The sequence below is a fragment of the Malania oleifera genome, chromosome 10 (genome assembly GCF_029873635.1).
Source record: "Malania oleifera isolate guangnan ecotype guangnan chromosome 10, ASM2987363v1, whole genome shotgun sequence".
Lineage (NCBI taxonomy): Eukaryota > Viridiplantae > Streptophyta > Magnoliopsida > Santalales > Ximeniaceae > Malania > Malania oleifera.
The window spans coordinates 13,792,942-13,820,558 of NC_080426.1; the positions used below are offsets into that span (position 1 = coordinate 13,792,942).

The 27,617-nt window shown below is 32.3% G+C and overlaps 1 protein-coding gene, 1 long non-coding RNA gene and 1 other non-coding gene across 3 annotated transcripts; 1 reads left to right on the top strand and 2 right to left on the bottom strand.

Moving 5' to 3' along the window:
- Positions 1–2,325: 2,325 nt before the first annotated feature.
- LOC131165619 (uncharacterized) lies at positions 2,326–13,780 on the bottom strand. Its single transcript, XR_009139612.1, has 3 exons — positions 13,458–13,780; positions 13,109–13,231; positions 2,326–2,551 (listed from the first exon to the last, which is right to left on the bottom strand). It is a non-coding gene; the product is annotated as an uncharacterized LOC131165619 (long non-coding RNA).
- On the bottom strand, positions 8,456–8,562 carry LOC131167149 (small nucleolar RNA R71). The gene has a single exon (XR_009140008.1). It is a non-coding gene; the product is annotated as a small nucleolar RNA R71 (small nucleolar RNA).
- Positions 13,781–20,771: 6,991 nt separating the features above from the next.
- Positions 20,772–25,676, top strand: LOC131165620 (serine carboxypeptidase-like 27). Its single transcript, XM_058123567.1, has 9 exons — positions 20,772–21,433; positions 21,559–21,654; positions 21,814–21,906; positions 22,001–22,086; positions 22,192–22,452; positions 24,429–24,556; positions 24,641–24,736; positions 25,057–25,162; positions 25,277–25,676. The coding sequence occupies exons 1-9, from the start codon at positions 21,076–21,078 to the stop codon at positions 25,415–25,417; spliced, it is 1,365 nt and encodes a 454-aa protein (XP_057979550.1). The 5' UTR covers positions 20,772–21,075; the 3' UTR covers positions 25,418–25,676.
- The last annotated feature ends 1,941 nt before the right edge of the window (positions 25,677–27,617 follow it).

Sequence of the window (27,617 nt, forward strand, 5' to 3'; positions counted from 1 at the left end):
TTACATAAATACATAATTACGTTTATACAAAAATATTTTAATTTTTTCATTTTGTAAAATGATGATTCTTCTTTGAGTTGTCATTTCATTTATGATTTTTTAAAATATAATTATAATTTTTATTAAATAAGAGATTTTAAAAATCACAATTGACCATCTTGGGTTATGCTCCAACCATGTTAACAATGATTATTATAAATAATAGTAATGACAAAAATAATAAAAATAACAGCAGTTTTTAAGACGACAATTATTGTTATAACAAAAAAAAAACAGTAACAATCAAATAATAATAATATAAAAGCAACACATAAGAACCTTAAAAGAATTAGTTTAAATTAAAAAAACAAAACGAGAATATTTATTATTATTAAAAATGTAAAATATTGATATGATAAAAAATATGCAAAAAAAGTAATGAAAAAAAATGTTAAATTGAAGTCATATATTTGAAAATTTACAAAATTAAATTATTTTACTAGGAATATTTTTGAAAAATAACAATTTTCTCATTTTATTATATTCTCCATTAAATAAAGTAAAAGTTATATAAGAGACCTATCCATCCTTCCAAAAAATATCTAAAAAGTAAATACACATACAACATGAATATGCACACACCTATATAGATTCTTGTTAAATAACAAACATTGAAAAGAAATTAAAATTGCAAATCTTGTAGCCATTTCATGTTATTAATTAATAGTAGTGCTTGCATTATAAAATCAATTATGCTTTGATTCCATTTTCAGTTCAATTTCATCATGTGAAATTGTAAGTATAGTGAATGATATATGAAAATACGTGTGTTTAATTTATTAGTTTTTCATTCTATTATCAAATTTCAATTGATTTTGAAAGTATTGAAAACTAAATTTTGTGATATTTAGTTATTTTAACAACTTATTCTCATAATATTTTAATATTCAAAATTAATTACTATAGATTAAATCATGCATTTTATGCAAAATTTATAATTAAGTTTAAAATAAAATGACCATGTAAAAATAAATATAATAACAATAAATATATTCAAATATTTTTTTAAAAATGTTTTAAACACAAAAATATCATTTTTAAAAAATATTTTATTATTTTTCAATTTTCTTGTACAATTGTAAGTAGAATTTTGAAATATAACTAAGTAAAATAATTACAATAATTTTTATTTTTATTATAATACTTAAAATTATATTATTTATGCATATTTGTTATTTTAATCATATTTTTTTATTTCTTCTTTGATTAAATGAACATTTGTTCAACCCAAATTAATTTGATTGTCTTGCAAATATAAACCAAATAAACTTTTGGTTTTTGATTTTTACAAGTTGTTTATTTGTGTATGTTCTTATTTTAATACTTAATGATACCAAACAACCACTAAACTATTTTATGCATTTAATAATCTATCTCTTTTGTTTTTTTTTTCTGTCATTACCGTAGTAATTTTATATTATTATTAAGTACATTATACTACTACCCTAAAATGTATTGTAATTACTTATGTTTCAAAAGTTATATTTATAATATTTTAGGTCAACTCTATTTAATAAGAACCCTCATCAACAAAATAGTTCTATATCTTTTTAAGTAAAAATGTTAAAAATAATAATAAATAACATTATTTTATTTGTTTAACAAAATTAATAACAACTTGAGTCATATTTTATCACTGTTCAAACCTTAATAAAATGATTTTTTTAACAACATTAAAGGGTGCTCCTATACAAATACCCAACAAAGTGCGATTCAAAGAACTTGGCCAAAGTTTTGGTTTAACAGAACACGAGTTTCGATTTTGAATTTGGGTTTAAATAAATTTTAATATAATTTTATATTTTATCTAAATCTAATACAATTTCAAATCAAATACCTCTTCAAACATTCAATAAGTAAATTATATTATGACTACAGTTACAAAGTGCATTAATACACAATTATATTTCAAAAGTTACATTTACACTTGGGTCAATGAAAAAGCTCCTATATTTTAGAATGAAATTGTAAATAATTAATTAATAAAAAAATGTTATCTTATTTGTTCAATGAATAAATATCAAATCATCCAAATCCAATAGAGAGAAATAATCCATCATCTAAATAGATTAGTCATCTTAAATAGAGATTCCACACTATTGTATTCAATAAATACATATTGTGTGTGTGTGTGGGGTGTTTTTATCATGCATGAGTAAAAGGTTCGCGCTATGAAATGTGACAAATTAAAATTTTATTAAAATATTTTGAAGTAAGCATATAAATAGGCTATTAATAAATAATAAAGATAAAAATATTAATTTATTATACACATACAAGGATACATTAATCCAAATATAGCATGATATGCCATAACTTTAATAATTATAAATACTTTGTTACAATCCAATTAACAATAATCCTCAATGTCACCAAAACATATGGTTTAATAAAAACAATACTTCAAGAAATCAATCCATTTAATTAGTTTATAATCATGGTAAACCAATGATCATTTTTTTTTTTTTTTGGGCCAACTCCATAATGTACAATACTCTGGCAAATCATATACCTGCAAGAAAATAAATTATAACATGCTAGCCTTGGGAAAAAATTAAAATAAAGGTATACAATGTAAAAGTCTAGATATTACTGAAATATGATATTTATTCCATCAAAGGACTTATTCACATTGATTTGATCTTCTTATGTTTTCTTACAACAACAATTATAACTATTTAAGTTAACATAAAATGTCATTTAGAAATGCATGTTTAATAAGTCATGCTTGCCATTATATCAAACTTAGTTTGGTATTAAGATTTTTTTTTTTTTTTAAAAGTCAAAAGATCAAGTATGAAATAAAAATCCAACTCTTCATATTATAAGAATAGTATAATATTTTTAGAAAGCTAAATTTTTTTGTTAGGTCTGATTTCATATGATTAATAAGGCAACCCATATAAATATTATTTTTTGATATTATATAGTATATAGTAGTATGAAATAAAAATACAAATCCTCATATAGCCGACTTCACCTAGTAAGACTAAGACTTGATTTTGTTGTTGTATAGAAAGATTGACGAAAAAGACGATTTTTATAGTTTAATGGAAGTCAATAACTAATAAATAAAATAAAACAAATTAAAAATAATTAATTCAAGCACTTGAATTATTAAAAGAATAACTCTTAAAAAACAATCCTTGGCCTATCACACTCTTCTATCATGATTTAAAACATGATTTCAAACGTAGATATAATAGACACGTACAAAAGTTGCAGTTCCAATTGACTCTAATCCTTCTTATATGCTAAATATGTACTAAAAAAAAAATACTTTTAGCCACCTAATGTCTGCAAAAGGGACAAAAAAGTTGTTGATAATTATTAATTAATAACATGTGATCTTAATCAACTTAATTAACAAATTATACTAATTTTATTATTATTCAAGGTAGTCTATCACCACACCCACTTTCGATAGTAGGGAATTCTTCTTCAAATTCATTTCTAACATCTAACCTTTATACTTTAAAAGGGCTAAAAATAGTGATGAATCCTCACCAATTGGGAATAATGGTGTGGCTCTGCATCATGTGGCTTCATCCACAATCCCTTATGGTGAATCATTAAGCTCATCAAACACGACATCATAGCACAACCATTGGTCATGTCATTTGAAAACACATATTTGAGAGAAATGAGAAATAAAATAAAATAAAAGGAGTTAGTGAGGCTAACTTATAATACTCCACAAAACAGAAGAAAATCATCAAGTCTAAAATAGTCTATATGATTACCCATCATGTTTACATGCCAGGCTAACTTATTAAATTAGTTTTAAATTTTACAGCGCACAAAAAGAAATCACATTAGACTATATAATAATAATAATAAAAAGGGGAAAGCAAGCATGCCTCACAAAGAAAATGACAAGAATCTTCATGCTTTACTAGGTGGTCCAGGTTCAAGTTTTGTTGCCCACATTTATTAGTGGTCGTTAAAAAAATGATTTTATTCCCTGTAATGGGTGTTATCTACCATGTGTTTATCCCTCTGTCGTTGGGTTGCATGTGTGGGGAAGTGTTTAGGCTTGATATGCATTGTTGGCTCATAACCTAATGACTTAAACTTTTAGGTAAATTGGTACTTTAACAATATATAGGGAGTCAAGGGTGAACAAAAAAGAAATTTTGGTTGGCGGAAAAATACAGAGAAGGCATATAAGTGGGTCCAATTGCTCCTTCTTCCTCCCAAAACAAAGACCATATCTTCAATGCCTAACACCCCAAAATTAGCCCCAACAGAATAGTTTGCACATCATGAATGGTAACATTTAACCAAAGTGCTCAATTGTATGTTTTCAAAACTATTTTATTTTATGACAAAACAGACTGAGCAAGTTTTACATGATCAACCATGTTATTCTAGGTGACAATTTTTTTTTTTTTTTTTACATTTAGCATGTGATAAAAATTGCAAAGTTCATTATGCATTATTATACTGTCATAGTTTTAGTTTAGTTTTTCTAAAATGTGTCATAGCGTGCCCCATACAAAAAATGAAATATATTATCTCAATTAATGAATCACCATGGTCTCAAATTTAACATGAGAGAGAAAAGATACGGCGAAGTCCAAAAAACATACTTAAAGAACATGAGCACAATAGAACATAGATGCAAGATTTCATTTGTTAAAAAAAGGATTTATAACAATAAGATTTCTTGAGTGTTATGCCACACAACAATATATGAAATTTCAAAGATATTAGCACAAACCCACACTAATTGTTCATTTTTCATCCTTAAAATTTAGGTAACATCAATTCGAGTAGTAAATTTTCATCAGTTAAAATATAAATTGCAAAACAAAGAGAAAGGAAACTCTACATTCTAAAACAACAAATTCCTGTGGTAAAAATGAGCAAACAAACAAAAAGAAAGGTATTTTAAAAGCTGAACCCAAACCTTGTTCTCAAAAACATAAGTAAACATCATATACATAGCAGCACATAAATGTCAAATTTCGATAAAAGAGAGGTCTATGATAGTTAAAGCAGACAAAAGACAAAATATATAGAATTGGCCTAGTTAAAGGCTTGATATACATTGTTAGTCCACAACATAACAGTTTAAGTTTTTAGGCAAAGTGGTATTCTAACAGGGCTTAACTTGAACAAATATTTAAAAATAGAATATACAATTCCTTATTTCAAAAATGTTTGAACAATTTATCAATTCTATCGACATATATATATTTTTAAATAAAAACTAGCTTTATATTTTTTTTTCATGCAAAATTATATTGAAAGTTCAGGCTCAAAGGGAGTGAGAGAGAAATCTTGGGCGGTGAAACAGCAAGCATAACGAAGGGCCAACAACTGTATAAGTAGTGGCAAAATAAACATGAAATAAAAACAAAGTCAACCAAATGGATTACGTGTGAAAGAAAAAATCATGTATGAAAGATGCACAAAGTCAAAAATATGAAGTAAGAAAGTAAAAGATAAAGTCAAAAGAAGAATCATACCTAACTTATTTTTTTGTGAAGAGTTGGATACATTGTGATATTTGTTCAAAATCAAAACATAAGCATAGTAATATCTACACTTGTAATATTTCAATAAGTCGATAGTCCTAGCCCTCTGCCCTCCTTTTGTATTAATAGTAATAGAAAATGAAGTATAAAAAATACCCCCACTTAAAACACCTAAATTAGTCTCTTCTAACACTATGCCTCAAGCTGGAGGTGAATAATATCAGCTAACCCCAACGTGTTACAACAATTAGCCAAGGCAGGTTTAAATAGAGCTCTTATAAGAACATTTCTAATTAACACAGATTTCACAAATGGAGTTAATGGACAAAAGTTTGATTTTACCCATCAACTTGTGATTTATCTTAATTTTAATCATATTTGTATGCCTTTTTGTGTTCATATCTGTGAATTTATCAGGTTAATTTGTCATAAACATACCCGGCCAGCTCACAGATTATTCTCTTTGGAAAAAAAAACCTAAATGCATGTACACAAAGACATGAATCCTCCAACACAACAAATAATAATTAAAGGGAAAAAGGAAAACAAATACCAATTGGTTAAGTAACAACTTGAAGTGAAATTTCATTTAACTACTTCAACAAACACAACAAGAGAACAGAATAACAATTCAAGGAGAAAAACAAAAACAGAATAATGAAAAAAACAATAAGAGATTAATGAAAACCATAATGAGAAATTAGAGCAAATAAGGAACTGCAGCTCATCCACACCACATCACAAAGAAGAATAACATATTGAAACGAGGGTATAAACTAACATCTCTCTTGTGTTAATGAAGACCAATGAAATGGCACTGTGATGACTGGCATATATTACAATAAATTATCACTTCTTAACTTCAAACTTTGGTATAATTTTTGCCGATTTTAGGCTTCACTGCGGTCATTTAATTTTATCTCAGATTTGAAGAAAAAAAAGACCCAAAGCCGTGCGTTGTGGCCGTGTTAAGTGCATCCGGCTTGACATGAAATGTAACCGTGTTTGAAGCTGAGCCTAGGCTCGTGAGGCATGCTTATGGAGTTGTGTTGAAGCAATTTTGGACATTTAAATAAAAATCAAAAAGAAAAAAAAAAAAAAAAAAATATATATATATGTATATGTATGTATGTTCTAATTTTGAAAAGTTAAAATTAGTGCCTCGAGTGTTTATTCTCTTTTGCTGTGGGGTTATTTTAGAGGAACAATAAAAGGAGGCCGCATGTGCATGCATAGGCAGCTGACTGGAACCCGTGTGTGGAGGGCCTTGGGTAAGGTAAATGGGCTTCTTGTGCATGATCTGGGCTTGATTTGACCCAGCCATGCACAAGCAAAGGAGGCGCTAGAGGGTTCTTGAGTGTAGGGTTTTAATCAAATAAAAAAAAGGGGGTTTTCTAGAGGTTTTTGGGAGGCGGTGCAGAAGAAGAAAAAACACGCACAGCAGCGTGGGGGAGTGGCTGGCTATACAGAAGAAAGAAAATAATCCTTGGGGGAACAAGAAGGCTGCACACGACGGTTGGGGCTGTGTGTGATTTTTCTTCTATTCTCTGGAGAAAAGAAAAGATAGTGAATTCGTTTATGTGGAATTTAATTTTCAGCATGAACCAATTTTCTTTATTTTAGGGAAACAACGTAATCTAGTTTTAAACTATGCTTGCTTTTCTATGCTAATATGAAGTAATTTTCTTCTATGTTTGTCTGATTTATTCTGAGCTTATTGCTTTTAATTAACTACGCATTAATTTTATGATTTTAATCTTGTGATTTACTACCGAAAGGGGAAATTATAGGATAGATATTGGATATTTCTGCATAGGTAAATATAAAGATCGAAAAACTTGTATGAACCTATATAGTATTAAAATCATGGGTCTTATAGCATTCTTGCTTTATTAATTTGCATACTCTTATATTAAATAATGAACAAGAATAGTTTTCAATTGACTATCGAAAGAGGCTTTTGGGAAGAATTGGAGATTTGCTAACAAAAAGAGAAAATGAAATCTTATTAGTTAAATTAGTAAAGCATAGTGATAAACTAGGTGAAAATCGATTTCCTAGAAGTTTTCTTTCTCATTAGTTTGATACTTGGCAAATAGTTTTATTTTCCTTTGAATAGTTTCTTTAAAGTGATTTTATTTTAATTTGCACTTACAAAACTCTTAGTTTCTTTCTAAATAAAGTCAAAATTAGTATAATTTCGATACTTGTCAAAATTAAGTTACCAATCCCTGAGGATGATACTCTTCTCATCATTTTATTATAAAATTACGATACTGTGCACTTGCAGTTTTACACCAATCAAGTTTTTGATACCGTTACTAGGGATTGATTTCTTCTTATTTTTGCCAATATTGATACAAAGTAATCTTGGTTTTAATTTAATATTTTATTTTATTTTAATTTATTTAATTTTTATTTTTATTTCAGGTGTGCTTTTGATGTTGGATGCACCGTGCTAGAACTCGTGACATTACTCCTTTTGATTCGGAGATTAAAAGAACTCTCAGAGCTACTCTAAGAAAGAAGAAGGTACTAGCCATGGAAAACGGACAAGAGACTGTGCAGCCACGCGCCTTGAAGAATTATGTACGGCCAGTTGTGAATGACAACTGCTCGGGTATTAGATGTCAAATCATAATGGCAACAACTTTGAGCTCAAACCGGCCTTGATCAACATGATGCAACAAGCCCAAGTTAGCGGATCGCCACTTGATGATCCCAATATTCATTTGGCGATGTTTTTAGAGATTTGCGACACTGTAAAGATCAATGGTGTTACTGAAGACACCATTAAAATGAGATTGTTTCTTTTTTCTTTGAGGGACAAGGCAAGAGGTTAGCTACAATCTCTACAGACAGGAAGTATCACTAGTTGGCAGGACATGGTGGAAAAGTTTCTAGCTAAGTTCTTTCCACTTGCAAAAACAGCCCAACTCAAAAGTGAAATTGGTCAATTCAAGCAAAATGATTTTAAATCACTCTATGAAGTATGGAAAAGGCATAAAAATTTGATTTGACGCTGCCCACAACATGGATTGCCGGATTGGTTGCAAATTCAAATGTTCTATAATGGGTTAAATGGGCAAACTTGAACTTTAATTGATGCTGTGTCTGGGGAAACTTTGATGTCAAAGATAGCTGAGGGTGTTACTTCTCTTTTGGAAGAAATGACCTCAAATAACTATCAATGACCAACCAAAAGAACTATGGCTAAGAAAGTTACTGGGATTCATGACTTGGAGTCGTTTGTTGCCCTTTCAGCTCAAGTTGCTTCTCTATCCCATCAGATTTTAGCTTTGACCACCCAAAGGATACCACAAAGTGCACAATATGTGGCAGCTACCAGCAAACAGATCCGAACAATGAAGCGAGTCAAGAACAGGTTCAATACATCAACAATCGAAACTACAACTATCGTGGTAATCCTATGCCACAATATTACCATCCAGGGCTTCGAAATCATGAGAATTTGTCTTATGGAAATACAAAGAAAGTGCTACAACCTCCTCTAGGACTTGATAGTCAACAAAGCGAGAAGAAGATGTCACTTGAAGATGCCATGATATCATTTGTTAAGGAGACAAAAGCAAGATTTAAAAAGACTGATTCACAGTTGGATAACATTAAGACTCATTGTAGCAATATGGAAGCCACTATGAAGAATCTTAAAATGCAAATTGGGCAACTAGCCACCAACATAAATGTCCAACAAAGAGGAACTTTTCCTAGCACTACAGAAGTGAATCCAAAGGAACAATGCAAGGCCATCACACTTAGGAGTGGAAGAAAAATTGAGTGATCACCATCAAAGGAAACCATGTCCACACCTATAGCTAAAAATAATGGTCAAAGCAAGAATAAAGTGGAAGAAGAGGAGATTGTGGAGATACACCAAGAGAGACAGACACGCCCCCAACAATTTCATTCCCTGACAATTCTCATATTCTCTCTACTCAACTTCTTTATCCTCAACGTTTTCAAAAACAAAAATTAGATAAGTGATTTTCTAAGTTTTTTGATATTTTTAAGAAAATTCACATAAACATTCCTTTTGCAGATGCGTTGGAACAAATGTCAAACTATGTCAAATTCCTAGAGGACATCATTTCCAAGAAAATAAGGTTGGAGGAGTTTGAAACAGTGAAGCTTACTGAAGAATGCAGTGCTATTCTTCAAAAGAAATTACCTCAAAAATTAAAAGATCCACAGAGTTTCACTTTGCCTTGCACTATTGGAAATTCATTTTTTTATAATATATTATGTGATCTTGGAGCTAGCATTAATTTTATGCCACTTTCTGTTTGCAGAAAATTAGGACTTGGAGAGATGAAACAAACAACCATTTCTTTACAACTAGCAGACCGATCCATCAAGTATCCACATGGAATCATATAAGACGTATTGGTAAAGAAGGACAATTTCATTTTTCCTGCTGATTTTGTGGTGTTAGATATGGAGGAAGACCAAGAAGTCCCACTAATTCTTGGCCACTGGAAGGGCTTTAATTGATGTTCAAAAGGGTGAGCTAACAATGAGAGTAAACAAGGAAGAGGTCATGTTCAACATCTAACAAGCCATGATTCCCAAAAGATCCAAGCACTTGCTTCCGGGTAGATGCCCAAAAACTTGATCGGGGAAAAACTGCAAGTGCACAGTATCGTAGTTTTATAGTAAAAAGATGAGAAGAGTATCGTCCTCAGGTATTGGTAACTTACTTTTGACAAGAATTGAAATTATACTAATCTTGACTTTATTTAAAAAGAAATTAAGAGTTTTGTAAGTGCAAATTGAAATAAAATCACTTTAAAGAAATTGTTCAAAGGAAAATAAAATTGTTTGCTAGTATCAAATTAATGAGAAAGAAAACTTCTAGCAAATCGATTTTCACCTAGTTTATCACTACACTTTACTAATCTAACTAATAAGATTTCATTTTCTCTGTTTATTAGCAAATCTCCAAGTCTTCCCAAAAGCCTATTTTGATAGTTAATTGGAAACTATTTTTGTTTAGTATTTAACATAAGAGTATGCAAATTAATAAAACAAGAATGTCATAAGACCCACGATTTTAATACTACATAGGTTCATACAAGTCTTTCGATCTCTATATTTACCTATGCAGAAATATCCAATATCTATCCTATAATTTCCCCTTTCAGTAGCAAATCACAAGATTAAAATCATAAAATTAATGCGTAGTTAATTAAAAGCAATAAGCTCAGAATAAATCAAACAAACATAGAAGAAAATTACTTCATATTAGCATAGAAAAGCAAGCATAGTTTAAAACTAGATTACGTCGTTTCCCTGAAATAAAGAAAATTGGTTCATGCTGAAAATTAAATTCCACATAAACGAATTCACCATCTTTTCTTTTCTCCGGAGAATAGAAGAAAAATCACACATAGCCCCAACCGTCGTGTGCAGCTTTCCTGTTCCCCCAAGGATTATTTTCTTTCTTCTGTATAGCCAGCCACTCCCCCACGCTGCTGTGCGTGTTTTTTCTTCTTCCGCACCACCTCCCAAAGGCCTCTAGAAAACCCCCTTTTTTTTATCTGATTAAAACCCTACACTCAAGAACCCTCTAGCGCCTCCTTTGCTTGTGCATGGTTGGGTCAAATCAAGCCCAGCTCATGCACAAGAAGCCCATTTACCTTACCCGAGGCCCTTCACGCACGGGTTCCAGCCAGCTACCTATGCATGCACATGCGGCCTCCTTTTATTGTTCCTCTAAAATAACCCCACAACAAAAGAGAATAAACACCCCAGACACTAATTTTGACTTTTCAAAATTAGAACACACACACATACATATATATATATATATATATTCTTTTTTATTTTTCTTTAAATGTCCAAAATTGCTTTAACACAACTCCATAAGCATGCCTCACGAGCCCAAGCTCAGCTTCAAACACAGTTACGTTTCACGTCAAGCCGGATGCACTTAACACGGCCACAACGAACGGCTTTGGGTCTTTCTTTTCTTCAAAAATTTGAGATAAAATTAAATAACCGCAGTGAAGCCTAAAATCGACAAAAATAAATAAAACTATACCAAAGTTTAAAGTTAAGAAGTGATAATTTATTCTAATATATGTCAATCATTAAACACCCCCAAACCTAAAACTTTGTTTGTCCTCAAACAAAAGAAAACAAAAAAAAAAGACCACTATAGACAATATTAGACAATATCAACTAAACCCCATAGAGAAGTATCATCACTCACCAAGCCATAATCTGAATTTAGATTTCATCATTAATATCTTACTCTTTTAACATCAAAGATGGCAGGAAAATCAATCAAAAATTTAGCAATTTGTCAAGCAAGAGTTAGGTGTTTACTTCAATCTAAGGCTAAGACCTCGAGTGTATGTGTGTTATAGTCAACTTAACTCCAAACCACCAACAAATTCAGATAACAGTAGAACAACTAAAACTAGAAGAATTCTCTCAAAACTTAACTCCATAAATCCAATTTTCAGAAATCCTCTTCACTAATATAGTCAAAAGCCAAAATCAGAGATCAAAAAGGTCTTTAATCAAGGTTGTAATGACAGACCATTGGGTAAGGGCTACAAAATAAATGTATAAGGAAAATTAAAGCAAACTGGGAAAAAGACTTGGTGGAAAGAACGATCAAAGAGAAATCCTCAGGATTCAAACCATAACTCTCTATCGACAATATGCTCATACTGATGACAATATTGTTGTTTTTACCAATGAAGTAGTATCAAGTACACCTTTAACAAAATCTGAAGTGATCCATACTCCACTTAGTGAGTCTTCTCTCTTTCTTTCTTTCTTTTCTTTTCTTCCCCCCCCCCCCCTTTTTTGTTTTTTTAGAAGAAAATTTCTCTTTAATTGTAAATTTCCACCAAAGTATTTTCTCAAAATGCAAAGGTAAATTCATGATATTTCAGACTTAGACGGGAATGGTTTATGTAGTTAAAAAAACAAATAAAGACTTATGTAACATGAGGCTCAAGGGAGTTGACTATGGAAATACACTGCAGTGATGGCATGGTAATCAGGTCACCTAGGAAAGTTTTTTTTTGGTTATGACAAAAAAATTTGCCTAGATCATTTCTCTAATATTTGGAATCAACTAGGATTTTGCCCCAAGGATCCATCAACGTATTCTAGAGTAAAGCAAGATTGAACTCCTCTGACCCAATCAATTCTACTCATTCTCTTTATAAGCAAAATGGAATAGAGAAAAAAAAAACAAAAAAAAACAAATGTGTACGCAATTATGTTCAAGGACTAAGTTTTAAATCAAAGTACCCACAAAACTTCGCTTGACATAAAGAAATTTTTGAAAATTTTTCTCAATCCCATCGTCGGTCACAAATTTCAGAGTCATGGAAAATTCAATCATACTCAAATACATGCTTGGTAAGAGAATCCAACAACTCAAGACTTATAAAATCACAAGTAAAGAAAAAAAATCATAAGAAAAATAAACATAACCCACAATACACTGCTAACCCGATGAACACCTATAATGAAGACCTTGATTTATTAATAGAAATCGTCAGCACAGAGAAGAAGAACATATTGAAACAAAGGTTTATACTAACCTTTTCTCTTCTGTTGATGAAGACCAACGAAAAATCAATTCAGAGATCAGAAACCATGACGAAATCAAAGCCCTAAGTAGGAAAGAAGATGAAATCGAGAATAAAAGAGATGGCCAGACATACCTGTTGCGAGGGAGGACAATCGGCAAGGCAAAATCGCAAGAAATCAAAGCCGTAGGTAGCAAAAAAGACGAAATCCAGCATTTAGAAAGAGGATAGCAAAGCGAGAAGAGAAGAATAAAAGAGACAACCACACATGCCTGTTGCGAGGGAGGAACAATCGGCAAGGCGAAATCGCGAGGAAGAACAAATAGGGAAGAAACCAAAAATGAGAAATCAGAAATCGCACCTCTTCAAGCCATTCCTCCCACTATGGTAGGGTGCTGATGTGCATCGTCCACTACCTCCTACCGAAGATTGGAACATTCTGCCGCGATTGGTGAGTTAGAGCGGAAATCTTTGTAACAGAGCAAAGGAGAGAGAGAGAGAGAGAGAGAGAGGGTGGGTGTTGGATATGAAAATTTGCTTACAGAGGGACCATCCCAAGAGCCAACCAGGCTAACCTAGAGAGAGGGTGTGGACGTGGTGCGTTCTAGAAGGAGGGTGGGGGGTTTGTAGCGAAGAGAAGGAGAGAAAATTGAAAGGAAGAAAATGAAAAGACAAAAGAAAAAGAACTGAAAAAACACAAAACCAGGTATAATTAATATTTTAATGAATTATATTTACATATTTTCTTTAATATTTCAATGTATTTAAATAGAATCATGAAGAAATATTATGATTCGAACTCATCAACTTTCTACCAAAATATTTTTTAAATTTAAATATTAAAAAAATAAAATCTTTAAAAAATTATATTGTTGCTCTTTAAAAAAAAAAATTAGCCAAAACTTATGTAACTAATTATTTCATCGGATTAGCTTGGATTAACTCAATGTTATACGCATCTTTATTATATAAACTTTCAATCATTGGGAGTTGATCTATTTTTCCCATCCCAAATTTCTCATATGTCGATGGTAAGATATTTTTGCTTGAAAATAGTAATTGGATGGGAAAATAGAGTCCAAATCAATTCAATGCTAGTTGTTTGGGATTTTTTTTTTTTTATTACATAAGAACTTCAGCCACCAACAAGCCCTTTGGACCCCCTAGTGCGACACCAAACCTATGGATCAGCATCCTCCCCCTAGGTCTCATTGATCAGGTAAAGTTCGAAATGCAGACACGGCTTCCGTGCATCAGTTAGACGTTTGGTTAACCCGACTCCCGAGACACATCTCCAATATCATTCACGGTTTCCGCTGACTCACAAAGAACTCTCACCATTCACGGTCCCCGCTGGCTCACAGAGCGAACTCTCACCATCCACGGTCCCCGCTGGCTTACAGAGTAACTTTTCACCATCCATAGGTACCACCCGCTCCGTGAATGTAATTACCTGGAATTGAACCCCCGATACTCCTTCTTACGTGCTGATGCCTTTCCACCGCTCCATGCCCGTGGGATTTTTTTTCCCCTTAATAAGGGCTATGCTAGTTTGTAACTTTCTATTAATTCCAACTTCCAATTCATCATTTATTAAATTTCCAAAATTATATTTACATTATAGTTTAAAAAAATAAGGATTTATGATATTTACTTTTTATTTCTTTAATAATCAATTTTTAATAATAAAGTGCCAATTAATATTTAATTTTCAAAAAATGAAGTTGTGCTAAAAATGTTTTAAAGACATTAGGTGGATCAGCTAGAAAAATAGCAAATAATCCTCTTATTTGTATGAAATCATTCATATAGATTTTTTTTTTCTAAATTCACACAAATCTATATTCAATTTGTGAAATTCATGATTCTCGATACTATTTTATATAAAATTCTAAAAATTTAAAAATAAGTTGTCTTTTTAGTGATTGTTTTAAAATTTAAAGATAAAAAATAAAAAATTGTTTTGTATATTTGAACACACTTTAATTTCTACATTTTTAATATGATTTTTAAAAAAATTAAAAATAAGTTAAAAGTTTTATAATTTCTTTTGAAACAAAAAAAGTTAGAAAACAAAAAATGCATTCCGCAACATGGGCCCTTAGTTTTTCTGTAAGACCGAGTTGGTGAAAGCAACACTTATGAGGGTTACTAAGCCATATTCAAGTTTAGTTTTGGAAAATGACTCTTTTAGCCTTAAAATAAAGTTGAAGAATGGAGCAAAGGGCAAAAGTGTAATTGCATTGACTTATTTTTTTTTAATCAAAATTAGAGGCTGTGATATGTTGTTAACAACACTTTCATTTTTCTTGTGTTCTTGTTGACTTCATGTTTCAACATAAGTTAATATAATGGTATGTTTTTCTTACAACGATGAAATTATTTTCCTATTACCATTAAATTATGTCATATAGAGGCTTGTTACACTCGCAGAATTAGCTTGTTAAGAAGTTCTTGTCAATAAAATTTAGTTTTTACGATTCATCTCACAAAAAAAGAATCTATCTTATTTTTAAATTCATTTTCAATTTATATATTATCTTCTATTATGTAATTTTTAGAAGTAAAAGCAAAAGGACCAAAAAAAAATTGCAATGAAAACATGAATATTGAAAGTAATGCAAGCAATTTTCAATTAGTGGACAGAGAAAATCTAAAAGGTAAATTGTAGAGAAAATTTTATACTTGTACTTATAATTGCTTATGCTAATGCCTATAATTTTATCAATAGTTTTGATGAATTAAATTTACATTCATTGAAATCACCTTCCATGGATGTCTAGCTAATGGGGTCTTGGTTGTTTTTAAAAGGTAAATATTTATATTTATTATATTTCAAGTTAACAATCAAAAGAATATGTCATCCACACAAATAATACGTTGTCATTATATTATTTTAAAGAAAAATTAGGTTAGAGGCTGCACATTATCATAGCTCAACATCTAAAAAATGCCTTCTCATTAAATTGTTTTAAAAAATAAAAAAACTAAAAGAGAAAATGTTTGCCTTTACAACCATTATATTTTGTACATGGCTAAATCGACAATACTCAAGACCCTTCTCGAAACATTCAATAATTATAATTATATATTAGAATTGAGGCTAAGAGGGTTGGAATTCTCCACAAAACCATAGGGGGGGGGGAAATGAAATTGGCATGGGCTATCATTTGAGAAGTGGGAGAAAAGAAAACAGAGCATAAAAGGATGAAAAAAAAAAAAATCAGAGGATAAAAGGAAAAAACAGAGTAAAGTACAGACAGATTTGTCTATGATGGAATATTCAACATTGGGCAGCCGACATGATGAAGAGAAGCTTGACCCGGCAAAGCATGCAACTCTGTGTATATCTTAATATCAATAAAAGAGAAGAGTGTAGAGGATTTGAATTAAGGTCCCAGGAGCATGTGGGTCGGCCCGGTGGGCTCAGCCTCAGCGGATCACTTCCCCTTTGCCCTGTTTTCCCTCATTAGCATTCTTATCTTGATATGATGTTAAATGTGGAGAGGTGGTTTTAATTAAAAAAGCGATAAAATATATCATCGTTATTATATTATTATAATTTTAATTATTGACTACCCAATTATAAATGATACATCTGTTTTAAAGAAAAAGTTAGGCACTAGAAAAAAATTATGGAATTAATGGTCTCGCTCAATTCATAATGAGATTATTTTTATTTTTTAATTCTCTATATTATTTCTCATTACGTGCATAAGAGAGGAGTCGTATGAAATAAAAATATTATGTACAATTCTGAAACGGGTATTTTGGAATTGAACAACGGGGTCAACAAATTTTAGAATAGTCCAAAAGAAATTATGTATTTGCTTATCCAATGCTTTTTAGGACTTTATTTAGAAATTTATTAGTCATACTTAACGCCCAATTCTATTCACTGGGTAAGCTTAAGTGTCTAAATGTCTAATATAACTACCTGGTTAATATTTTATTAAATTTCTATTTCATGTGCTTTGGTTGATTACTAGGGTTAGAGGCTAAGATTTCCTTTTCTTTCTTTCTTTTTTCTTTTTTAGTTAAACTCAATCATTTTCTTAGTAATTATTAAATTATGGATTTATGCGTAAAGAAAACATGTGTGGTACATTTTAGGTCACTTTATGATATTATATTCGGATGTACCAAGATGCATTGCACGCACAAGCATGACATCAATATGAATGACGAAAATAATAATTCTTTCTAGATAGAACTAATTTAGGTAGACAATTATCCAATTATAGAGAAAGAGGTATAAATTAGTATAATACGTTTTTTTTTTCTCACCTCTAGCGCTAAAAGCTATCATAGGTATAAATGTGGGTAATTTTTATTGACATACTGTATTATTCATACTTAAATTGACTTGAAAATTCAAACTTTGAAATTCTCCCAATTTCAATCGATTTTATAATAACTTGATCAAACTTGTAAGCAATTTTGTAGAATTGGAATTTAGGTTCTTAACACTTTTTAGTGACTTCCACTCAAATAAAGTTGACTTCATTTATAGTTGCTAGCCAACTTGACTTTTTTAAAAACTTTATTGATATGCCTTGTTTGACTTGCTTGCACAGTTATTATACTAGGAAATAATCATCATCTCTAAAAGTTTAAGTCAATTTACCTCTTCTTTTGTTATTCTCCTTTCACTCACTTTTCAATCTTTGCAATCATTAAAACTTTATTAAATATTAGCATGCTTACTTATGAAACATTATCAGGAGAATTATAATACACAATTTTTGGCTCTAAAAACAAAATAATTGACCCATTTTTTCTAATAACTTGAGTGAGTAAATCATTTTACGATATTATCACATTTCGTATAGACATTCCTCATGTTGCATTTTGTAAAAATTATAGGAGTTGGAAGGAAAAAAATGGAAAAGAAAAATGAGTAAAAGTGTTTCTTTTGCTCAAAGATTTAGATTCTACTTGAAATTTGGAAAACGAAAAACAAAAGAATATATAAAATAATCTATTTTTAAATATTTAATTATCGAGAAAAAGTGAGGAAAAAAATATATGACAAACAATGAACACGTTTTGATCTTACACATCATTAATGCTTGATGTAAAGAACATGAAATAAAAATTAAATTTCTTTTTTTTTTTCGTCATTTCTATAAATAAAATTTTTAATCGAGATGTAGCCTTAGGCCATCTTTGAACTTGAAAAGCATAAAAAAAATAAAAATGAAAATGAGAGAATCTATTAATTCATATTTGGCCATCAAGAAAAGTGAAAAAATAAATACATACGTGACAAATCAAGAAACAAAAAATTTGATTTTACATGACATCAACATTTAATTTAAATTTTTTTTAATCATGCCAAAATAAATATTTATTTTTGATAATTATTGATATAGAGGAAAAATATAATAGAAAGTAAATATTTATTTTTGATAATTTACTTTTTATTTTTAATTATTTTTTAAATAAAAGTCTTAATCCAAAATGAAGTGTTAAGAAAAAAGAGTAGAAGGTAATGATTTTTTTTTTGGTTCCCCAAAAATGAGTTTCCTAAAAAATGTGAGGAAAATAAATTACACCTGTCAATCAAGTTGACAGGACAATCATTTTCTTTGTTCTCCATTTTGTGTCCCTACTTTTTCCTCTACGCAATTTGCTTTTCCCCTCCTTTAATTCCTTCTTTCTACCAAATACAACATTAAAGACACATAAATTGAATGGATTGTTGTAATAACCTTATCCCAAAAAATAAAAATAAAATAATAATAAATAAATAAAATAAAAATAAATAAATAGGTATTTTAAAGAAGATATTTTGAGATAGTTTTTAGATATGCATGTGGATTTTTCATAATATTACCTACATGAAAATGAAAGCAATAAAACACGACGCGTATTTGGCTTGAAACAGATGAGATAAAAGACAAAAACCTGGAGAGAGCCTTGTCCTAATAAATAATACAACAACAACAAACCCAAGCCTTAGTCCCACTAAGTGAGGTCGGCTATATGAATCCTTTTTCCCCAATTTATGCGATCATGGACCATTTCTTTTAATAAATTCAAAGATATTAAATCCTTACTCATTATCTCCTCCTAAGTTATTTTAGGTCTACCCCTACCCCTTCTACTGCCCCCCACAGTAACTAAGTCACTCTTCCTCACAGGTGCACTATAAGGCCTACGTTGCAAGTGTCCATACCATCTGAGTCGTCATTCCCTTATCTTATCTTCTATAGGAGTTACACCTAACTTACCACGAATATGTTCATTCCTTAATTTATCTTTCAATGTTATACCACTCATCCATCTAAGCATCCTCATCTCGGCAACTTTTACTTTTTGGATATTATGTTTCTTCGTTGCCCAACATTCTAATTTATATAGCATAGCTGGTCTTATAGCTGTCCTATAAAACTTCCCTTTCAATTTTAAGGGTATTCTACGATCACATAGAACACTTGAAGAACTTCTCCATTTTACCCAACCTGCTTTAACTCTATGCATTACATCATCTTCAATTTCTCCTTCAGCTTGCATAATAAATCCAAGGTATTGAAATCTATAAGTGCTATTTATTTCTTCATCATCAAGTTTAACTTTGTTTCCAATATTCCTCCTATCATTACTAAAATTACATTTCATATATTCTGTTTTATTTCTACTTATCTTAAAGCCTCTAGATTCCAAAGCTTCTCTCCATAATTCTAACTCAGCCTCTACTCCATCCCTAGTTTCGTCAATTAATACAATATCATCTGCAAACAACATACACCATGGAACCTCCTTTTGAATACTCTTAGTCAATTGGTCCATCACTAAAGCAAAAAGATAAGGACTCAAAGCAGATCCTTGATGTACACCTATGGTAATTGGAAATTCTGTAGTTTCTCCATCTATAGTCTTTACACTAGTCATTACTCCATCGCACATATCCTTAATGACATCGGTATACCTACAACATACACCCTTTTTTTCTAAAACCCACTATAGAACTTCCCTAGGTATCCTATCATATGCTTTCTCAAGGTTAATAAATATCATATGCAAGTCCCTCTTCTTTTCTCTAAACTTTTCCATTAATCTTCTTAAAAGATAAATAGCTTCTGTGGTAGATCTCCCAAGCATAAAACCAAATTGATTTTCTGAGATCTTCGTTTCTAACCTTAATCTTTGTTCAACTACTCTTTCCCATAGTTTCATCGTATGACTCATAAGTTTAATTCCACGATAGTTATTACAATTTTGAATATCTCCTTTATTTTTGTATATAGGTATTAAAGTACTTTTCCTCCATTCATCTGACATTTTCTTAGTTTTTACAATTGTATTAAATAAATTAGTTAACCATATAATTCCGTTATCACCCAAGCATTTCCAAACTTCAATTGGGATGTTATCTGATCCCATAGCTTTCCCATTTTTCATCTTTTTTAGTGCAAACTTAACTTCGTTAACTCTAATTTTTCGAATAAATCTTATATTTTTAGTCTTTTCTTCATTTGACAATTCTAAATTTAAGTCTTCTATTTGGTTTTCGTTAAACAACTTACTAAAGTAACTTCGCCATCTTGTCCTAATAAATAATAAAAAAATAAAAAAAATAAAAGGATATTTTAAAAGAGATTTTTTAGAGAAGATATTTTGGAATAGTTTTTAGATATGCATGTGGATTTTTCATAATGTTATCTGCATGAAAATGAATAAAACAAGACGGGTACTTGGCTTGAAACAGATGAGATAAAAGACAAAAACCTGGAGAGAGCCTTGTCCATTCATGGAAGGCCTCATCTGGGAAAATAATTCCATGTGCTTATTTTAATGCTTTATCAGGCGTTCCTATCTTTGGTGAGATTTAACTTAAGTTCCCCAGGCTTTAGAGCCTATTAAGATTCAATTTGAAGTCTCGAGCTCTCCTCGGAAGTGGAAACCCAGAAATATTTTGGGGTCTGGGTTTCTGGGTATCGTCATTTTTTTGTTGTTCCTTCATTGATTGATATATGGGTCCTTCGCTGTTCTATGTTCTTGGCTGCTTGTCATTTCTTCTCCTGGGTACATGTTACAGCGCTTCTTTCCAAGGAGAAAAGATCAATAAATTGCCAGGGCAGCCGGAAAATGTGGGATTCGCTCAGTACTCGGGCTATGTGACCGTGAATCGGATAGCGGGAAGGGCATTGTTCTATTGGTTGATTGAGTCGCCGGCTAGTCGGAGCCCTGAGTCGAGACCGTTGTTGTTGTGGCTCACTGGAGGTCCCGGCTGTTCTTCCGTTGCTTATGGAGCTGCTGAAGAGATCGGACCATTCCGAATTCGACCGGATGGAAAGACCCTCTTCTTAAATCCATACTCTTGGAACAATTGTATGTGAAAATTTCAAATTTACGAGTCACATGACATCTCTTCTTTCCTTTTGTCATTTGGAATTATCTTTTTAAATTATCAGGGAATCATTTTAATTTTAGTATAATATATGAAAATTTTGCAGTGGCAAATTTGCTTTTCCTCGAATCTCCAGCTGGTGTTGGTTTCTCATACTCAAATACTTCGTCTGATTTGTATACTGCTGGTGACCAGAGAACAGGTACTTCGTTTGCTTCATGCTGTTTTACACTCAATTGCTTTGTGACAGCTCTCGTTGAAGTCTGAAATGGGTTTGGAAAATTTAGGTGTTTTATTCTTAAATTTCGTTTATTTTGACATCTTTAGATGTTATTGGGATGTGGGTGTTGTGACCTTGTAGCTGAAGATGCATATACATTTCTTGTGAATTGGTTTGAAAGGTTTCCGCAGTACAAGCACAGAGCGTTTTACATTGCCGGAGATAGTTATGCAGGTGCTCCAAATAATTCCCATCTTCTTCTTCTTCTTCTAATCATGTTGCTTTGCTGGGACTGCCCAATCCAATGATGAACTTTATGTCATTGCAGGTCACTACGTTCCGCAGTTATCTAAAATCGTCTATGAAAAAAACAAGGGGATTAAAAATCCAATTATCAACTTCAAGGGCTTCTTGGTACGATTGAGGATAATTTTCAATTATATGCTTTTGATCTCTTCTGCTTTGTTGGTGTTAACCTTTTGATTTTCCTTTTTCTATTGATCTTTACCATCTTTAAAGGTGGGAAATGCTGTGACTGATGATTACCATGATCTTTTTGGCACCTTTGAGTACTGGTGGACCCATGGGTTGATCTCTGATTCCACCTATCGAATGCTACAAGTTGCTTGTGACTTAGGATCCTCTCAACATCCATCAATTGAATGCATGAAGGCTCTTAGTGAGGCAGAGGCGGAGCAGGGGGACATTGATCTATACAGCATCTACACGCGTCCCTGCAATAATACCTCATCAACAAGGCGGACCATACGGGGTCATTATGTAAGTTCTTGTCAATATTTTTATTTATTTTTTCCTGTTTAAAGGATAGCAATTTTCATATGATGGTCAAGTGACTAGCAATAAAAAGAAGGCTAAGTTTAAACCCCATCCCTTCTAAATTTAATTTCCAGCAGTTGTTATTTTCTCTGCAGTCCCACATGATTTTATCTGATTTAGTTGTATAATGACATTATACATCAATGTTGTTGAATTCAGAATCTGGGAAATGCTATTGGTACAGTATATTTCTGTGTGGAGGAATTAATTGGGAAGTTATGAAAGAAATATTTGAAAACCAGTGATTTTGTTAAAGATTGTCAGTTAGTCTGGTTATAATGGAAAGGAAAGTAATGCATGTTAAAGACAAGAATAATATGCAGACTCTATTGCAATATAATTTGGGAATACTGCCAGAGGTTGGTTAATTACTTTGGGCATTCGGTCAAACTTGGCCAGTCATTGATTATATCTAAGCAAATTATAGTTCATGCATTTGATGAGGAAATCACATAATTTTGAACTCGTCTAGATATATTTAAAAGGTAGCAGTGATGTTTTCTTGAATGCATCTTCTGTCAAATTTTCTTATGCCTTTTGGCTTGTCCCAGTCTAGAGCATGCCGACTGATTTCTTAATGGATCCTGGATATAACTATGGGCAGTCCCGTCTTGGGTTTGTAATATAAAGCATTGAACATAAAGCAGCAACCAAAGCTGCGTGAGTGCCTTTTTGTGCTATTCTGTTCTAGGGAATAGATAGTCCTCAAACCAAACGTCACCTTAGCATTTACACTTGTGCCATTCTACTACTTCTTCCCCTTCTACTTTTCCAGCAGCATGCCTATGACCCATCATTCCTTGTAGAAATTAGAATGAAATGATCATCATGCATCATTCAATTGATTAAAGCTACAACCAAGAGTTGCAGACCACAGGCCAACTTCATAAAGCTGTGGCAGTGAATTAGGCCGATGCTGGTCCTGGAAGGGTGGTATAAAGGACTGAATGTGTGTAATCTACCTACATCATAGTGAGGGAACTCTTTTGAAAGATGTTTTTTCTTAGTCATATAGTGACTGAAGAGTGCTTAAATTAGAAAGCCGAGGTGGTTACTGTGTGGTCATGTTTGAAAATGATTTGACCCTTATGATTAGTATTAATATCCGTCTAGTCCCACATCGTCTCTGTGAGCAGTTCTAAAGTCAGTATAAGATTCTCTTAACTCTCTCTCCTTAACACTTAGATTTTGAGGATGAGTTCTCTAACATGGTATCAGAATTGGGCTTTGGGCTGGTTAGCTCCTCCGTGGGCTGGACTTCTCCTCACCTCATTTCCTCCCATGAGCTCTTGTCGCCTCATTTCCCCCATGGGCTCGAGGGAGAGTATTAATGTCCGTCCAGTCCCACATCATCTCTCTGAGCAGTTCCAAAACTAATATAAGATCTTCTTGACTCTCTCTCCTTAACACCTAAATTTTGAGGATGAGTTCTCTAACAATTAGAGACGAACCTCAAAAGAAAAAAGCAATTTCAAGCTTGTATAGTCAATGGACCATCACAGAATTGAGTCGCTGAGCCCATATTTTTTGTAACGCATTTATCATATGTAACATTCTCATCATTACACCATATTTACTTCTAATGCGCTTTGTTTCACTCTCTCAATTTTGTTCTTGTATTTTTCCTGATCATTACCCCTGGTTACTTCGTCACTATATGATTGTGTTAATTCTCTGATTCAGAATAACACCAAATATTTGCAAAATCTGCATTTTTTTTTTCACTATATATATACAGGCGACTCAGTATTGCTTTTTATTTTGCACTGCATTTCCACTTCCATTATCAGCCCTTCCCAACCATGCCAACAACTAAGCCTTCATGTCAACTATTTGTAATTATGTGATTTATTAGTTATGATTCATGAAATCTTCAGCAGGTTTGCATTAGCTGCTCACACCATTGTTTTTAATTACAGCCATGGATGTCCAGGGCATATGATCCCTGTACTGAGAGATACTCGAATTTGTACTTCAACCTTCCAGAAGTTCAGCAGGCACTCCATGCAAATGTCACCGGCATTTCATATCCATGGAAAACATGCAGGTACGCTAACAGGTGCATGGTTTTAAGATGTTTTTACTCGGCAGTTAGTGGCAGAACTTCTTATTGAATTTCCCGACTTTGCAGTGATATTGTTGGGAACTACTGGGCTGATTCTCCACTATCCATGCTTCCTATCTATAAAGAACTAATCGCCGCTGGTCTCAGGATATGGGTATACAGGTAGGGTTCTCTTACCTTAAGATTTTCCTTCTGTCTACTGATTAAAAGACTCTTTTTTTTGGATAGTTATGCCAGTTGAGTGTGTTAAAACCTAGGATAACATGCCTGCCTGTCTGCCCCCATCTACTTAAATCTTGCAGGAGTAATGAAGTACTACGACTTTAAAGTCTGTGTGTCCACAATCTATTGTTTCTTACAGCTGAAAATACTTTGGAATAAGATCATTGAGGATTTAACTGAGAGGGGTGTGGTGTCTTAAATATTTTGGTGTGGCCTGTTATCCATCTAGATCATGGTTTTAATTAATACTCTTTGTCCAGTGGAGACACTGATGCTGTTGTTCCTGTTACTGCAACTCGGTACTCCATTAATGCTCTGAAGCTTCCAACTGTTGTTAACTGGTACCCATGGAATGACGATGGAAAGGTTAGTGCCGAGGGATGAATAATATTTACTTTTACAATGTACTCTTGGGAGGCAATGACAATGATATAGACTATAGTCTTCTTAACACGGTTTCTCACCCTTTCTATGAAATAGGTCGGTGGGTGGAGTCAAGTATACCAAGGGCTGACATTAGTGACAATAACCGGAGCAGGACATGAGGTTCCAGTTCTTCGCCCTCGAGAAGCCTTTATTCTTCTCAGATCATTCTTGGAGAACAAGCCCATGCCAAAGTGAATCTGTGTGGTTTAATTTTATGCATTTTACGGTGAATAAACCGTCCTTGATAAATTGTCAATATTATAGGGGTTGAAAAACATTAGAATAAGAGATGCATTCCTCAGTCATGCCTGTCCATTCTTGCTGCCCTGTGCAGCTTTCTTTTTTCCTCCTTCCCCCTTGTTTGTTTAGAGATTGTCCACAAAAGCTAATTGCAGAGAATATGGACGTTTGAATTGAAATGAACTAAAAATCATTGTAGATTATTGATATGAAATTTACTTCTCGTAAGAAATTGATTATTGGAAATGCTCATTATTAATGATGTAGATCTTTATGTCCATTGACATACCCTAAATATATATCAGGGTCAAAATAGTCCGTTTGTCATAAATGAGCATTAAGGTGCAGTAGCAATCAGGACCATTATCGCTCAAGGATAGCTGGTCTGGAGGGCTCAACCCCATGCAGGTCAGAGCGATCCACATCCATGCCACCGACAGCTGTTATCGGCTCCTTAGAGGCCAGAGCGATTCACGCCCGCGTCATAATTGACCAATAATTGGCTATACACCCTCGGGTCAACTTTGACCACTATAAGTAGGGACTCGGGTAAGAGGTCAAGTTAAATCATTCTTAATCCAATTTACTGTTGCATTTAATCTCTTTGAAGCATTCCCTTAGTTAGGCATCAGAGTGATCTCTCAGAGTACACCCTGGGTTCTCCAAACCTATTTTGTTTTCACCCTTTTTCAGGTCATCAAAAGTCGGAGAGCATCGTCATAGGTCCCAACCATTTTTATCCCATAAATACGATGGACTTGCCCCACCTGGTCCTGGATTGCCAGGGAAACATCACCATTCTACACTGAAGTCACATCAATTGCCATCTTCCACACTACTGGTCGTGTGGTAGCATTATCATAATTCTAAACATATAGCTATGGTACCGTGCTCCTGAAAACTGAACTATACCATACCATTCGGGTTTTGATAACATATAATATGTTTCATATACTGAACATAACTGTTTCATGTTTCATAATAATATCTGACATGATAATATTTCATGAATTCTATAATATCATACATGAATATAACATCTGCACTAACATGAATCACAACATCTGCGCCGGTATAACATAGCATATAATCTTGGCATTTGCGTTGGCATATCGTAATATACTGAACATGAATTTCTTGCACTATTTTACGTAATATTCATAAATTTATGTTCATGTACTGTTTAATAATTTTCCTAAAAACTGAAAATACATGATAATTTTGGGAAAACGTAATATTCCATTAACATAATTTTCATGATAAATAATACTCATGCCACACAGAAATGGGTAATATCCGGAACATAAAACCTGTTCCAAAATCATATTCTCTGGTAACCCATTAAAATCATATCTCTGTTCAATTGCGGTCTTTTTCAAATATAATTATACATTATACATATTTGCCTGAAATTAAGTGCTATAAAATAATGTTTAATTTTATGGAAAAAAAAAAATATTGAATTAGTTTATCCTCTTACCTGACTTACTAAGATGCTCACACAGTTCAATCCTAAGCTCGTGGCATTTTCAGCATAAAATCTACAATTTTCATTTTCCCAAAACATTCAACAGAATTTCAACATAATTTTCATAAAATATTTTCTAGGCTCCCAATAACCTAAATAAATTGTTAAACTTCAAAATAATCAAATTACCTTGGTTTTCCTGAACTATGCCCTCAGGGTCCCGAAATTACACCTGCGGTGCTTATCCAAACCCTAAATTTAATGACCATAATTCAACATCAGAATGTCCAATATTTAACATTTCTAAATCTACAATAATTAAATAATAATTAGCTCCTTAATAACCCCCTTAGCCTAATTTTGGGATTATGTGTACGACGACTCACGAGAAATCTGTTCTACTAAACTTGTAGAGAATCATCTCTCGATTCTCGAGGTGGTGTTCGATCGTCAATTGTACTTAAGATTTATGAGAAATTAAGGTAAAAGTGGGAATTGAACTTACCTCAGGAGATATGCTTACGCCGCTCCTATGACAAATCCACTCTAATAGAAATGTCGGTAGCGAAAAATGGAGTCCAGCAGTATTTTCTGATTTTCGATCAGGCGAAAATCAATCAAGAAATTGTCGGAAGTGGGAGAGAGATGAAGGTGAGCTAGAGAGAAATACCAGAAGGGGCGTCTCTA

Excerpts from the sequence above, each read along its gene's own strand:
- LOC131165620 (XM_058123567.1), top strand. The coding sequence starts at position 21,076 with ATGGGTCCTTCGCTGTTCTATGTTCTTGGCTGCTTGTCATTTCTTCTC. Across the intron at positions 22,087-22,191 it reads TCAACTTCAAGGGCTTCTTG|GTGGGAAATGCTGTGACTGA; the intron begins GTACGATTGAGG and ends CCATCTTTAAAG. Across the intron at positions 25,163-25,276 it reads CATGGAATGACGATGGAAAG|GTCGGTGGGTGGAGTCAAGT; the intron begins GTTAGTGCCGAG and ends TCTATGAAATAG.